Source organism: Amblyomma mixtum, chromosome 1 (assembly GCF_055824585.1).
Source record: "Amblyomma mixtum isolate Tamu chromosome 1, ASM5582458v1, whole genome shotgun sequence".
Classification (NCBI taxonomy): domain Eukaryota; kingdom Metazoa; phylum Arthropoda; class Arachnida; order Ixodida; family Ixodidae; genus Amblyomma; species Amblyomma mixtum.
This window is the reverse complement of record NC_143012.1, coordinates 152,903,830-152,917,676: the sequence shown is the minus strand read 5'-3', so window position 1 is coordinate 152,917,676 and position 13,847 is coordinate 152,903,830. Positions and strand designations below refer to the sequence as shown.

The 13,847-nt window shown below is 47.8% G+C and overlaps 1 protein-coding gene across 1 annotated transcript in view; it reads left to right on the top strand.

Annotated features, from left to right (window-relative positions):
* LOC149368007 (uncharacterized) overlaps positions 1-13,847 on the top strand; it is a 151,956-nt gene that overhangs the window by 78,900 nt on the left and 59,209 nt on the right. Inside the window, exon 4 of the mRNA XM_089575514.1 lies at positions 2,267-2,312. Coding sequence (XP_089431640.1) covers positions 2,267-2,312 — 46 coding nt within the window. The remainder of the gene's footprint in view (positions 1-2,266; positions 2,313-13,847) is intronic.

Here is a 13,847-nt window from a genome sequence, read left to right as displayed (position 1 = left end):
GGACGCAGCTGTAAGCATGCCGTGACGCACGTCACCGGCCATACTTCCTTACCGACTGACAGCGCAGCTAGCGGCGATGAAGGTCTAAACTCAATCCGGAATATGTGGGCACAGAGGCACAGCTTTGCGCAGGCGGCCATTGCTACTTTCTTCCTAAGCGCCGCCGGTCGGTTCGACAATGTTCGAGCCTGTGCCCCTACGAAGTGATGGCTCACTCTTTCCTCGTCCCACGGCTAACGAGACGGAGGAGGGGGAGGCTGGCACGCAGAGGGCTCGTGTTTGTGCGGGTGCGAGAAACGAAAAGGCGTGTTTATAAAAATGAAATTGAAATGAAATGAAATTGAACTTTATTCCATCGAGGCGGAAAGAGACTCGAACAAAAGTGAAAACATATCACTTGACGTGGTTCGAGCCCCCATTTACAAGGCATACAGCAGTTGCACATTTACATGTATAGCAGCATAGTCACGAGAACATACACACATAGAAAGTGAGTCAAGACCTTCTTGTCTGAAAAGAAAAAATCGCATTTTACACAACAATAAGATATCCCCATCACATCAAGACCAGCATAATACACCTGAGAAAAGAAAAACATCATTATGCAATTATAGCGAGCATAACCATCACTCTTGCTGTGTAAAAAAATTCTTGAGTTTGGGTGCTAACACTTTGGATATTAATATCGTGTTTATGGAGATAATTTAACAAGGTTGGAAGTGAATATTCGAGCATTTGACGGCTGATGGTTGTGCGTATGAATGGAATTTTCCAAATTTCAGGTGACCGCGATGTAGATCTACCTTCTCTTAAACTTAGATTTGATATTGTTTCAATGAGGACCTCATTGTTTTGGACATCCTGTTTATATCTTTTGGCTAAAATATAAGAGTAGAGCCGATGCACAAAAAGTACTTTGAATTGCATAAACAGGCTTCTAGTGTGTGCATAAGGATCTACCCGTGCGATAAGGCGAACTGCTTTTTTTTTAGCATGTGGATCAGTTGTAAATTTGTAAATGTTGTGCTTCCCCATACCAGAAAACAATAGTTTACATGTGACTGAAACAATGCATTGAACAAAAGTAACTTAATTGGGGTCGGTAGAAAATATTTGAATTTCGCTAGTAAGCCGACGCTTTTGGCAATTCGGGAAACAATATTGTTAACGTGAGTGTCCCATAACATGTCTTTATGAAAATGTACACCAAGTATTTTTATTGTATCCACGACTTCTATTGTTGTGTCACCGAAGGTTAAATTAATACGTTGCGCTGATGACTGCCTTAGAGTGAAGATAACAACTTTTGTTTTCTTGCTGTTAATCTGCAAGATTGTGTTATGTGGAGCGGTTCAGTTTTATGTCAGTGCTCGTCGTGCATAGTGGGCCAGGTCGTATTATGGGAAGCTGCTAGAGGCGTCAGCTCTGCCAGCTGGGATAACACAATCTCAAGTTTTCAGTCACCTTTGGAAGCTGAAATCCGTGTCTGTTAATTTAGTGTGTACAGTCGCGAGCAAAAAATATTAGCACAGATCACTGGCGATTAGAATTCGTATATCTCACCACGTGGCGCTGCGATACGCAGACCTGCCTAACGGGCCGTTTCCATGTTTGCAGCCAAGGGGGGGGGGGGGGGGGGGGGGGATTGCAGGAAGTAAGCTTTATCAAGCGTGCACCACCCGAGCGTTGAAGTGCCGACCCTACGTGACTGTGCTTGCAGCATTTATTTTCGCTCGGTTATCATGAACAAAGATGGCTTCTTTTTATTACGGTTTTTTATGTCCGCGATGGTTTGTCAAAAGGAACTCGCGGGAAGAATAGATGGTAGCGCTGCTTTTAGCCAGTAATTTTGCTGTCCGTGGCCGTCCGCTGAACCCCCTAATACTGTAGAATGGGAACGGCCCGGCACTCTCGTTATCAGCCTCTTCGCCACCCACAGCGCCACGCGTTGTCATTCCGAGGCTCTGGTGTTCCGTCCTGTGTGCTAATCTTTTTTACCCGCGACTGTACGCGTTTCCTGCATGGTTAATGTAGATATTGTATATGGATTAGTTGATACGTTTCCGTGTGTCGCCCATATGTCATCAGTTGTCTGCAGCTCTTCCTCCACGATGTCGCAAGAACATCAGTGGAGTAAAGTTAACAAGAAAAGAACCAGAAGTTTATTGAAACATACCTAAGTTTGCTGAATTTACTCGCCAAACTTTCTCTTTTAGACCAAGCAGACAACCTTTGGTATTAATACGTTATTGTTCCTTCTTTGCAGAACTTTTTCTTCGACGAGAAGATAGATGCAGTTTTAAAAGCACACAGTAAGTTCGAGCTTGTTTTGAAACCAGGCTGTAAGAGAAGAGCACCTGAGCAAACAATCTACGAGCGTTTATAAGATGCGTCTAAGTACACATCAGTGCAATTTACAGCAAAAGACTTCAAGGATAAATCCTGTTCTCCTTACCACAAATAATTAGTGCTCTGTTAGTGAAAACCTAGTACGTACAACCTACGACTATTTTTCGCAGCCTAAATCGCCACCTACAGTTTCGGAACACGTAAAAACATGCCAGATTAAGGGACTGACTTCCTATAACATAAGCGATGAAGCGCAAAGGATAAAGCCTATTGGCAAAGGCGACACCTAAAGCGGAGAATTAAAACGAGTGAAAAAAAAAATTACAGAGAATGTTTACTACATTCGAATCAGAGCGAAACCACGGATTTTTGCTGCGTAGAAGACGACGGTGAGCAGGGAGTGCCGCGGGATGGAGCAGATAGAAGTTGATGAAAACGACGCTCTCCAATGCACAGCGCGAGAGTTTGGTGCAGTTTAACACAAGGCGTGTTGGCTGCGGCGTTAGCCTAGAGGCCCAATAAAGAGACAAAAGGCGATAGCCTGGTGGCCTCACTGAGCGGCCTTTAAAGGAGATCTGTTCGCGAAGCCACGGATTCGACTCCCAGTCATGGATACTGATTCATTTTTTCCCCCTCTTTTTTATGGCTTCACCTCGAACTCGCATCTCGCTCAAACTAGGTTCGTTCCTGATCTCGAAACATTAGTCGCCGCAGGACAGAGCAGATGGAAGTTTATGAAGACGACGCTCCTCAATGCACAGCGCGAGAGTGTGGTGCACTTTAACACCAAGCGTGCTGGCTGCGGCGATAGCCTAGTTAATTATTGGTTGTAATATGTCCCAGAACAACACAGCATCAATGCACAGAATAAAACAATGGTATGGCGCAAGCATCTCCTTAGCATGAAGCCATGCCTTCACAGGGAGGGTAAATGTGTGTAGATTAAACAAGAATGTTTTTGCAGCAGAACAAAGGCACATTCGACTAACACGTTTTAAAACACTGGTGTCAGGGAACTCCAGAAAAGGTCGCCGATACAACGGTACACGGAACAAATACTCTGCAAGTGCCTGAGTCATCTGCCTTCTGGAAAGGATATACACGTAGTCTAAAGAAAAGAGTAAAGTGAGGAAATTGAAGGTATCATTAAGGAATCCCCAGAAAGGTCCCTCACGAGTGTGTCCATTCGGTACGAGCAGGAAAGGCAAATGAGCACTAAGACGCCTAATAAGCACAGCTACTAAAACTAAAACAGGGTGGTTTGCCGATTAGAAAAAGAAAAATGCGAAACAAGCTGACGAACCAACAAGTCAACCAGGCCTATTCCACCAGACCCTAAAGAAAGAAATAGGTTATCGCGACGCATGGGTTCCCGTTGGGAACGCAATACAAAGGTTGCAGAATTTTGTGCATCACCTGCACTTTGTTCCTCGCACAGTGCAGAACCGGCAGCACATAGGCAAGTTTCGCAAAAAAAAAAAGGTTGCAGACTTGAGCCTGAGCAAACACTGACATTTCGCTACCCATCCAAGCCTGGGTTCGTCGCCTCATGATGATGATCTGTGAACCCCAGTAGGCTCTACTGTTGCCAATCTGGTGAAGGGGAACCACTAGGTAGTGAAGGGTCTGGCTGTCCCAGCTAATACCACCATAATGACTTGGCGTTATACGCCAATGGCACAACCAATACCCCTCGCATATATCTAAATTAAGGGTCCAAACTAATACCTCGCAAAACTGTTCAGTCAAATTTAGTGCCTCAAGCACACTCGTTTGGTCAGAACAAAAGAGGGCGATATCATATGCATAGACAAAAATCTTAATTTCACATTGCGACAGGGAGAAACCACGGATAGTTGCACCGTTAATAATACTGAGGTAAAGGGGTTCAAATATAGGGCAAACAACACAGGCGATAATGGACAGCCTCGGGAAACAGATGATTTCATTGGAATAGGTTCGGTTAGCTCTTCACATGGACATAACGCCCTACAGTACCTGTTTTTTGCCCGTGGAGAAAAACTGTGCTGTGCCATATGCTCTATTTATGTTGCTGCGGCTATTTAGCCTCTGGAAGAGCCGCATGATGGACCGCCATGCCGAATCACCACGATCGTCGAAATCTTTCTTTCGTGAAGAATGCGCCTCCCGGACTTTTGATGTTTCGGAAGGTGGGGTCATGCTGGGGTATGGTGGCCTGGTGTTTTGTGGCGTAAGCATGCTCAGATTTTTCTTTTCGGCACTATTTTCATGCAATTACGAAAAAAATGCGGCGATAGCCTAGCGGTACAGGCGAGCGGCCCTTAAACGAGATCGGTTAGCGCAGCCGCGGGTTTGACTCCCAGACATGGTTGTTGATTAATTTGTTTTTCTCTTTTTCGTGGTTCGACCTCTAACTCAGCTCAGCTGAAGGTCAAAACTACTCGGCACCCGCCGATCGAAGCACGAAGTCCCGTAGTGAAGTTTTCGCTTCAAATTTGCTAAGGTATAAAAGCATTTAAGCATAGTAGACGTGTGAAAGCAGGTGTTTAGCCTTGTTGGCTCATGGTTTCTCTTTTCTGGGTCATCGGCACGTCCGGAGACAATATTAGAGGTTGAGCTCATATCGCGGTGAAGCTGATCTATCTGTTTGTGCCCCAGTTGGATGTTGACGAAGACGATGCTGGGCAATACATGGCGCGAGAGTGTGTTGCACTTTAACATGAAGCATGATCGACTGCGGCAACAGCGTGGGAAGCCGGTCTGAACAGGCTATGTCTTGAAATGCTTCTAGCTGGAAACAACGCAACAGCGCATCGGCCTTTGGCCGAGGTCTTCCGACGCATGGGTTAACAGGGGATCGTACAAAGTTGTCCTCCCTCGACTTCCTACCGGTAATGTTCTCCTCCACACCGTCTTTCTGCACGCTGACCTCACCCATACAGTGTTCCTGGCTTCCGAGACACCCTCGCGGATATTCTGGACCGCCATGAGATTGTGTAGATTGGCCAGTATCAAATGAGCCATGTTTGGATGGCTACCTGCAGTGGCAGTTCCTCAAAGGAGGGGTCTTTGTCAGAGGCCTCAAGTGTATCGTATTTTAGCCGGGCACCAAAAACGTGAAGACTAAGGTGCTTTGCCTTCGGCGCTATAAGGAGCACCGGAGGATCGTAGAAGCTTTGGAGTATTTTGGAACTGTACAAACAGTCGAGCGTGAGAAGTGGCGGTGCCCCACAATGGAGCACATGGAAACAGCGAACCGTGAAATCTAGCTCACGCTCAAGGGCGGAGTGTCAGCAAGTACAATTCCTCACACGCTCAATCTTTTCGGGGTAGAGGCATTTATTGTGATCGCAGGTAGGTGTCCGCTGTGTCTTCGTTGTAGCCAGGTGGGCCATGTACGGCGTCTGTGTCGTACACCTAGGCGCACCCAATGCCGACGCTTTGGGCACCGAGTAAACAAATGCATCATGAGCTATGCTGACAGGTTACGCCAGGGTAACTGGACACATGAGGATGAGGTGGTGTCAGAACACATTTTGAATGTGTCGGATGTTGTGGACGCGTCAGGTGAACAGAGCCCGAGCTCTCGACAGAAGGGCAACCAATATCTTCTGCACCAAACAGCAGCAAGGGACAGTCTATAGGTACGGACCATTTCAGATCCCCGTCCCCAGACCCAAAACCACCAGGCCTGGGTCTCCCTGGGCCTGCCACTCTGAGTCCTGTGATCGCTACACAGGGGCCATCTGTCGCCCATAGATCAGGACAGCTGGACACCCCTTCTGTGGATTAATTTGAGGCGCTGCAGCCAGTGAATGTGCGACATGCCTGCTCCCACGGGGAATCCCCTTCGTCGCCGGAGTGCGGCAGCGTGCCAACTGAGGTATCAGCCTCTAACGTGTTTGGTGCTCCGTCGACTTTCAGCGTGGCTGCGGGCAACGTGGTCCGCTCGGCTTCACGGGCCGAAGCCTTGCCTGTCTCAGAAGCGATGGACAACAGCGCACCTTTGAAGCGTCCTGCAGATGATGAGGTGTGTGTCAGTGGCTATGACCAGAAGGCACCCGATGCGGCGGCTTTGGGAAGCGTAACCTCAAAACGATTGGCATTGTCTTCCCAACAGGCCGTCGAATTGCAGGCGCGCCACCCCAGTTCAGGGAATTGCGTTCAATAACCCAAGCACAAAAAATATGCAATTGTCGCAGCATTTCAGGTCGCTACCTTTAATATTACATGTTTGCGTAACCGTCGAAGGCAAGATTAGCTACAGCATCTTTTAAAAAAATGGGGTCGGAGTGTTGCCACCGCCTAGGGAACCAAGCTTGCCTCTGATGTGGAGGCTGAAGCTGCTGTCGAGCCTTTTTTGCCAGACTACAATGTTACCGTTAGTCACTCGAAAAACTTACCGGGTGCATGCTATTCTTGGTGAATTCACTGGGAATTATTGCTGTGTCCTATTGCATGCATGATGACTAGCGACTTATCTTCTGTGACCTCGCAATTTCGGGTGTAGAGTGGAGAATTATTTGTGTTTGTGCCCCTGTCAAGCTCCGTAAAAGAAGGCTATGTTTTCTGTCATTAGTTTAACACTTGTGCACGGATCGTAAAATTGTACTGTTGGGTGATTTTAGTTGTGACTGTAGGGAGGAAGACCGAGCTGTGTTAATAAGCGTTGTGACGAGGGTTCTGTTAAGGCGCTCCACCAAACCATTTGTCTGTGGGTGGTACGCTGTTGTACGCTTATGGCTGGTGTGGGTAAGATCTAGGACTGCCTGAGTCAAGCGGGCCGTGACAGCATCTCCACGATCAGTAATGATAACCGCAGGAGCGCCATGACGCAGCACGATGTGGTGCACAAAAACGTTGCTACTTCGACAGCAGTTCCGTTTGCAAGCGCCGTTGTCTAAGCGTACCGCGTCAAATAATGCGTCGCGACAGGAATCCAGCGTTTTCCAGTGGATGACTTCGGGAAAGGGCCGAGTAGGTCCATTCCCACTTGTTGGAAAGGCGTCTTCGGAGGCGCTATGGGGTGAAGAAATCCGGTGGGTTTGAACGGAGGAACCTTAGGGCGTTGGCAGTGGCGACAGGTTTTGACGTATGTCCGCACTGACGGAAGTAATCTGGGCGAGTAGAACCTTTCCCGAATCCTTGCTAAGGTATGACTGACTCCCAGGTAGCCGGCAGATGGTTCGTCGTGGCAAGCGCTCAAGATAGGTGGCAACTGTGAAGGGTGAAGGGACTGCGAGCAGAAATGTTAGGGTGTTGCTCTCAAACTTGCGCTCGTAGAGGACGCCGTTTTGCAGAGTGAAAGATTGGAGCTAACGAAGAACACGAGGAACGCGGGGACCACCGCAGCCTTCCACGTACGCGATGAGCGGCGATAACTCTGCGTCCTTTCTTTGAAGCTGCGCCATATCGGTTGCGCTAACAGCACCAAGGAAAAAGAAGTCTTCAGTGATTTCCGGGGAAGCCAGGTTCACTGGCGCGCGTGATAAACAATCCGCATCTTGGTGCTTCCGCACCGACTTGTACATGACCGTTACGTCGTACTCCTGCAAACGGAGGCTTCACCTCGCCAACCGCCCAGATAGATCTTTTAGGTTGGCCAGCCAGCATAACGAGTGGTGATTACTGACAACGCGAAAGGGTTTTCCGGAGAGGTATGGGCGGAACTTACTTATGGCCCAGACTACCGCAAGATATTCTTTCGCAGTCGGTGAATGGTTGCATTCCGAGCGCAAAAGTGTACGGCTTGCGTAAGCGATAACTCGTTCGGCGCCATCCTGCCATTTTCGGAAGAGGTGGAGAAGACGACAACGAAACCGAAAACGAGGCGGAAGAAGAATATGAAGTGGACCTATAAAAGGAGGGGCGGTGACCTGGACAGGAGGAGGAACGTTCTTGGTGCGGACGTTGGCGCGCACGGCCGTCAGCTGCTGCAAGAGGAGTTCGATCGTGACGCCTACTGACCAGGAGCATAGCCTCCTTTATATAGGAGGCTATGCCAGGAGTGGTCTCTACTGCATGATGCTTGGGTCCCGTGGATCACGGCGCTGTCCTCGTCTTCGGCACGTGAGCCCCTTGTCAACGCCTCCGGTACGGCTACTCAGCCAGCGGCTGAGTCACCGGTACGAGGACGCTCCAACGTCGGCATCCAGCTAAGGCGACGTGGCCGCACAGACTCCCTTCACCTGATCCTCCTGAGGCAGGACGGCAGCAGCTTTAACAAGATGCCTAATCGTTGCATGTTCTTCGTGCAGATCCTCGCGGCTGTTGCTGTTTCGCTTTTTTGCGACTTCGACTCAAGAGCGCCTGCGCAACCATCAAGCTTGCGGCACGTGGATGGGACCATCGGCTTTGCTACGGGCTGCCATGTCACCCTTGTTGGTGATATACCTGGCGTGCTCCCCTGGGCACCTGCCGGCTTCCCACGTGCCTGTCTACACCGTCCAATCACCATCGGCCCTTGGTCTACGTCAGCTCTTCCTCGGACTATAAATCGGACCGCACCGGCGTACTTCTTCAGTGGGCAGGACGGCAGCAGCCTTTACAAGATGCCTAATCGTTGCATGTTCTCCGTGCAGGTATGTTACCGAAAGAACGCTCACTGCGTTCGATCTGATGATCGTTGTTTGCTGATGTTTTCCTGCCCACAGAGTTTTGTTAGCTTCTGTTCAAATGCTGTATTTTGCTTTTCTCGCCTTCTACAAAGCGGGGACGTTGAACAAAACCCAGGCCCCCCTAAACGATCAGTCTCAGCTAACTCGTCTAAACATCTTAGTGGGAAGCGGACTACGCGTTCCAATACTGACTTGTCCTCCACTCCGGGTGTCGCAGATGCGCTTTCTGAGCTCTCGCAACTAATTGCTGGTCAAGAACGAATCGCTAGTGACATTACAGACATTAAGAAAACTTTTTCCGCTCGTCTTGATGTCCTCGAAGCTCGTGTCTCATCACTGGAATCATCTGCAACTCCTACAGCCTCTGAGTCTTTGAGCGCTAACCTCCGTTCGAACATTACCTCATTAAAAAAAAACAATAGCCAACTTGGTTGTAAAGAATGAAGACTTAGAAAACCGGTCAAGGCGGAACAATCTTGTTGTGCAAGGTCTACAAGAGAATCCTGATGAACATGGCGCCAGTTTATTGTCCAAAATGTGCAAAATATTGACTGAAAATCTTCGCATAGAATGTCCGCGCATTGAGCGTTGTCATCGCATCGGCAGACCCAGTGATGGACGTACACGTCCTGTCATTCTAAGGATCCTTGACTTCAGTGAAAAGATTGTTGTCATGAAGAACCTATCGAATCTCAAAGGGGAAGATTTTTACATCACTGAGGATTTCTCTGCGAACGTCCGTGCCCTTCGTAAGAAAATATGGAATGCATCTTCCTCGCTTCGTGACGGTGGTTCAAAAGTGAAGCTTCGGTACAATCACGCTTTCATTGATGGTGTCAGGTACACATGGGATGAAGCTTCGAGTAGCTTGAAACGGGACCCCCATCACGATGCGACCGAATCTTCTGAGCTTCATTCGTTACCCTGTCATGAAGCTACCGAATCTAGTGAGCTTCCTCCGTTACCCCGTTGACGTTCACCTAGCTCGTCACCCAGTCTCGTTGTCTTAAATCTTAATGCTAGAAGCATCTCAAACAAACTCCCTGATCTTCTCGCGCTTGTGTCCTCCCATGAACCTCACATTATTGGCATCACTGAAACCTGGCTACACCCTGACATATATGACTCTGAATTTACCCCACCTGGTTACCTTGCTATCCGTGCTGACAGGCATGAGGGCAAAGGCGGTGGTGTAGCTTTACTTTTGCGTTCTTATCTTAGATTTTCTATACTTCCTGCTCCTTGCAACACAGAGTCAATTTGGTGCAAGCTTTATTTAGAAAAACAAACTGTTATTATTGGCGTTTTTTACCGACCCCCCGGAACCTCTGCTGATGTTTTGCACTCTGTTGGTCAGTTCATACCTAGCCTTTCAGTATCAAACATCATCTTCATGGGTGATTTCAACGTGCCTTGTATTCACTGGCCATCGATGTGTTAATCTGGCCGTGACGCTTCTTTAGCGAAAGAGTTGATGGATCTATCGCTCTCTCTTGGACTCACTCAAATAGTTACGCTTCCCACCAGGCTGAATTCACTGCTAGACTTAATCTTTCTAAGCCTCAACCTAATAGACACCGGGTTTCAGTGTACGGTTGTCGACGGTATTTCTGTCTATGAAGCAGTTCTCCTTACTCTGTCCCGCTTCTCTAGTAACCCACAGTACACCTTCACGTCATTTTCGGATTTCCATTACGCAGACAACTCCGTAATCGACAAACTAGCCGAGTGCTTCGACGCCTTCTGCGCGCTCAGCCGTGACGGCGACGTTGAAGACCTTGTTCAATATTTCAAAAAACTTGTTAGACTGTGCATTAAACTATTTGTTCCCGTCAAAACAAAGAAAAGAAATCCTACCCTCCCTTGGATAAATCGCGATGTTTTACAGATGTCACGTCGTGTGGCCCGGCTGAGGCGCATGACACGTAACAATAACCCTGATGTTGTTGCTCGATTTCAAGCTGCGAAAAATGAACTTAGAAATAAAATGCACTCTGCTAAAGATTCCTATTTCCGCGTTCAGCTCCAAGGGCTGCTACGAGATAACCCTCGTAAATTTTGGCGCTCTGTTCTACCCTCAAACACTTCCTCCACCTCATTTGTTAATAATGAAGAAATTGTGACTGACCCTGTTCAAATATCTGATGCATTTAATGCTTACTTTCATTCCGTCTTTGCACGTGATAATAACATGGTTCCATCTTTAAACCATCCTAATCATGATCATTCTATCCCAGATATCATGGTTAGCACTCCGGGGATTTTAATTCTTATCTTGTGCCTTGACACAAAAAAATGCGCTGGACCGGACTGTATCCCAAACACCTTCCTAGTACGTTATTCCCTCTGGTCATCTCGATATCTCTCAATTATACTTCAAAAATCTCTTTCTACTGGCATTGTCCCTTCCTCATGGAAACTCGCCAATGTACTCCCTCTCTATAAATCCGGCAACAACTGCTTTCTAACTATAGGCCGATCTCTTTAACTGCACATTCATGTAAAATCCTACAGCACATTATTTATAAGCACATTATGGAATTTCTTGAAGCAAATAATCTTCTGTCCAGAGCTCAACACGGGTTTCTTAAGGGGGTCGGTACGGTGACTCAGTTAACCGAATTTGCACATGACATTCTTCTCAGCACATAGACGCCGGTAACCAAATCGATGCCATATTCATCGATTTCTTAAAAGCTTTCGACACGGTTCTTCACTCTAAATTGTTATGCAAACTAAAAGTAATTCTCAATAACTCTCAACTCGTTGATTGGATTGGCGATTTCCTCTCACACCGCTCCCAGTCTGTTCGCTTCAATTCCGTCGATTCTTCCTTAGCCGATGTAACCTCAGGTGTTCCTCAAGGCTCTGTCCTTGGCCCTTTGTTATTTTTGCTGTACATTAATGATTTACCTGACAGTATAACCTCAGAGATCCGTCTATACGCCGATGATTGCGTACTGTACCACACTATCAACTCTGTTAATGATCACCTCCTTCTGAATGAGTCTTTTGGTATGTTCCGTGACTGGTGCAATACGTGGCAGATGAACATCAATTTCAACAAAACAGTTGTCATGTCTTTCACCAACCACCTATCACCTTCTAATTACGACTATGCATCACTGCAAAGGGTACATGAATATAAATATCTTGGCGTCGTTTTTTCTCACAATATGCAATGGTCAAAACACATCGGTTACATCACAGCTAAAGCTCTTAAAAAGATAGGTAACTTGCGGCGCACAGTACGGGATGCTCCTAGAGAAGCCAAATTTCTCATGTACAAAACTCTAATTCGCCCTATTCTTGAATACGCTTCTAAGGTCTGGAATCCATACAAGCAGTGTGAAATCGATCAAATAGAATCTGTACAACGTAAAGCTGTAAGATTTATTTTTCGCCGCTACGACTTTCATTTTTCAACCTCATCTGCGATGTCTTCCCTAAACTTAAGCCCGCTCGCATCCCGCCGAAAAACTGAGTCCTTAAAACTTCTTCACTCTATAGTCCATTCTGCTAATTGCCTTTCAGAGGGTAAGAATATCTCGTTTTCAAAACCATCTGCAACCAGGAGCCATCACGATCTTAATATCCAACCTTTGTTTGCCCGCACTAACGTTTTCAAATACAGTTTTTTCCCGCGCACTGTGGAGAGTTGGAATTCTTTGGATGGTAATCAATCTCTGATTACCATTCAATCTCTGATTTTGCGTCGGCACTTGAGTCGTAGCACATTGTATATTGTTGTTCTCAGCGTTTATATTTGTAATGCTTGTAATGTACCCTTGTATGCGTGGAATTGTTCCACATTTTTGTACCGACTCCTGCTATAGCCCCTAGAATGGGGCTGCAGTATTTTCAAATAAAAAAAAACACTCCCCTTGCAGAACAGCGGCGTCTCTTGAAGCAAGGTACCACCTGGGTTTTTACTGCGCCTCCGAGATAGCGTGCGAACCACCCGTGTTTGTTAGCAAGCTTTTATGAGTATGACGTTGTGGTATACGCGTGGGGATCATTAGTATGGTAGGATTGCGGTGTTTTCTGTAGCGTTGTCTTGCTGTTTTTATAGTGTGCTACTTTGTTTGTTGTTCAGTCATGTATAAAGTCTGGCGTCTAGAGTTCTCCCTTCGAAGCCTTTTCTCTGCTTCACAGGCTTGCACGCACACAGAGCGCTTACCATTCAACATCGTAGGCACAGTTTTGTGTGACACATGCGGCGTTAAAAAGACTGCAGGTTGACTAAGAAATATTGTCACGGGCGCCGGCAGAACGTTCTGTCCCTGGCGAGCACACTGGGCGGAGCGCAGCCGGCCGACCCTAGCACCGAGCAGAAGAGGACGAAGTCCGGCGCGCGACAAAGGTCGAAGACAGACCGCACGGGGGCGCTGGTAGAGTGTGGCATTGCCCCTCCCCTCTGGAAAGGCATCGACTCGATGGCTGAGATTGAGGGGGAGCCACGTGTGTGCGTGAACCGAGTCCCGGGCACGGAACGTGGTGAGAGTTGTTCTAGCGGGCATGATATGGCTTGAGTCTTGCGACGTGCACAATTTCGGATGTCGGCGGGCGTCTTGAAGAACGAACACTCCCTTGCGGGAGCACTTCATACGTAACGTCGCTGAGTTTGCGGAGTACCTCGTAGGGACCGAAGTAACGGCGCAAAAGCTTCTCGGAGCGACCGCGCTGACGCATGGGGCTCCAAACCCACACTTGATCTCCAGGCTGGAAAATGACTTCGCGATGACGAAGGTTATAGCGGTGAGCATCGACTTCCTGCCGCACGCGGGTTCGTTGCCGAGCCAGCCGGCGGGCAGCTTCTGCATGGCGAACGAATGCATCAGCATCGGCAACGGATGGGTGCGCAATATCGGGCAACAACATCGTGTCCAACACAGTCAC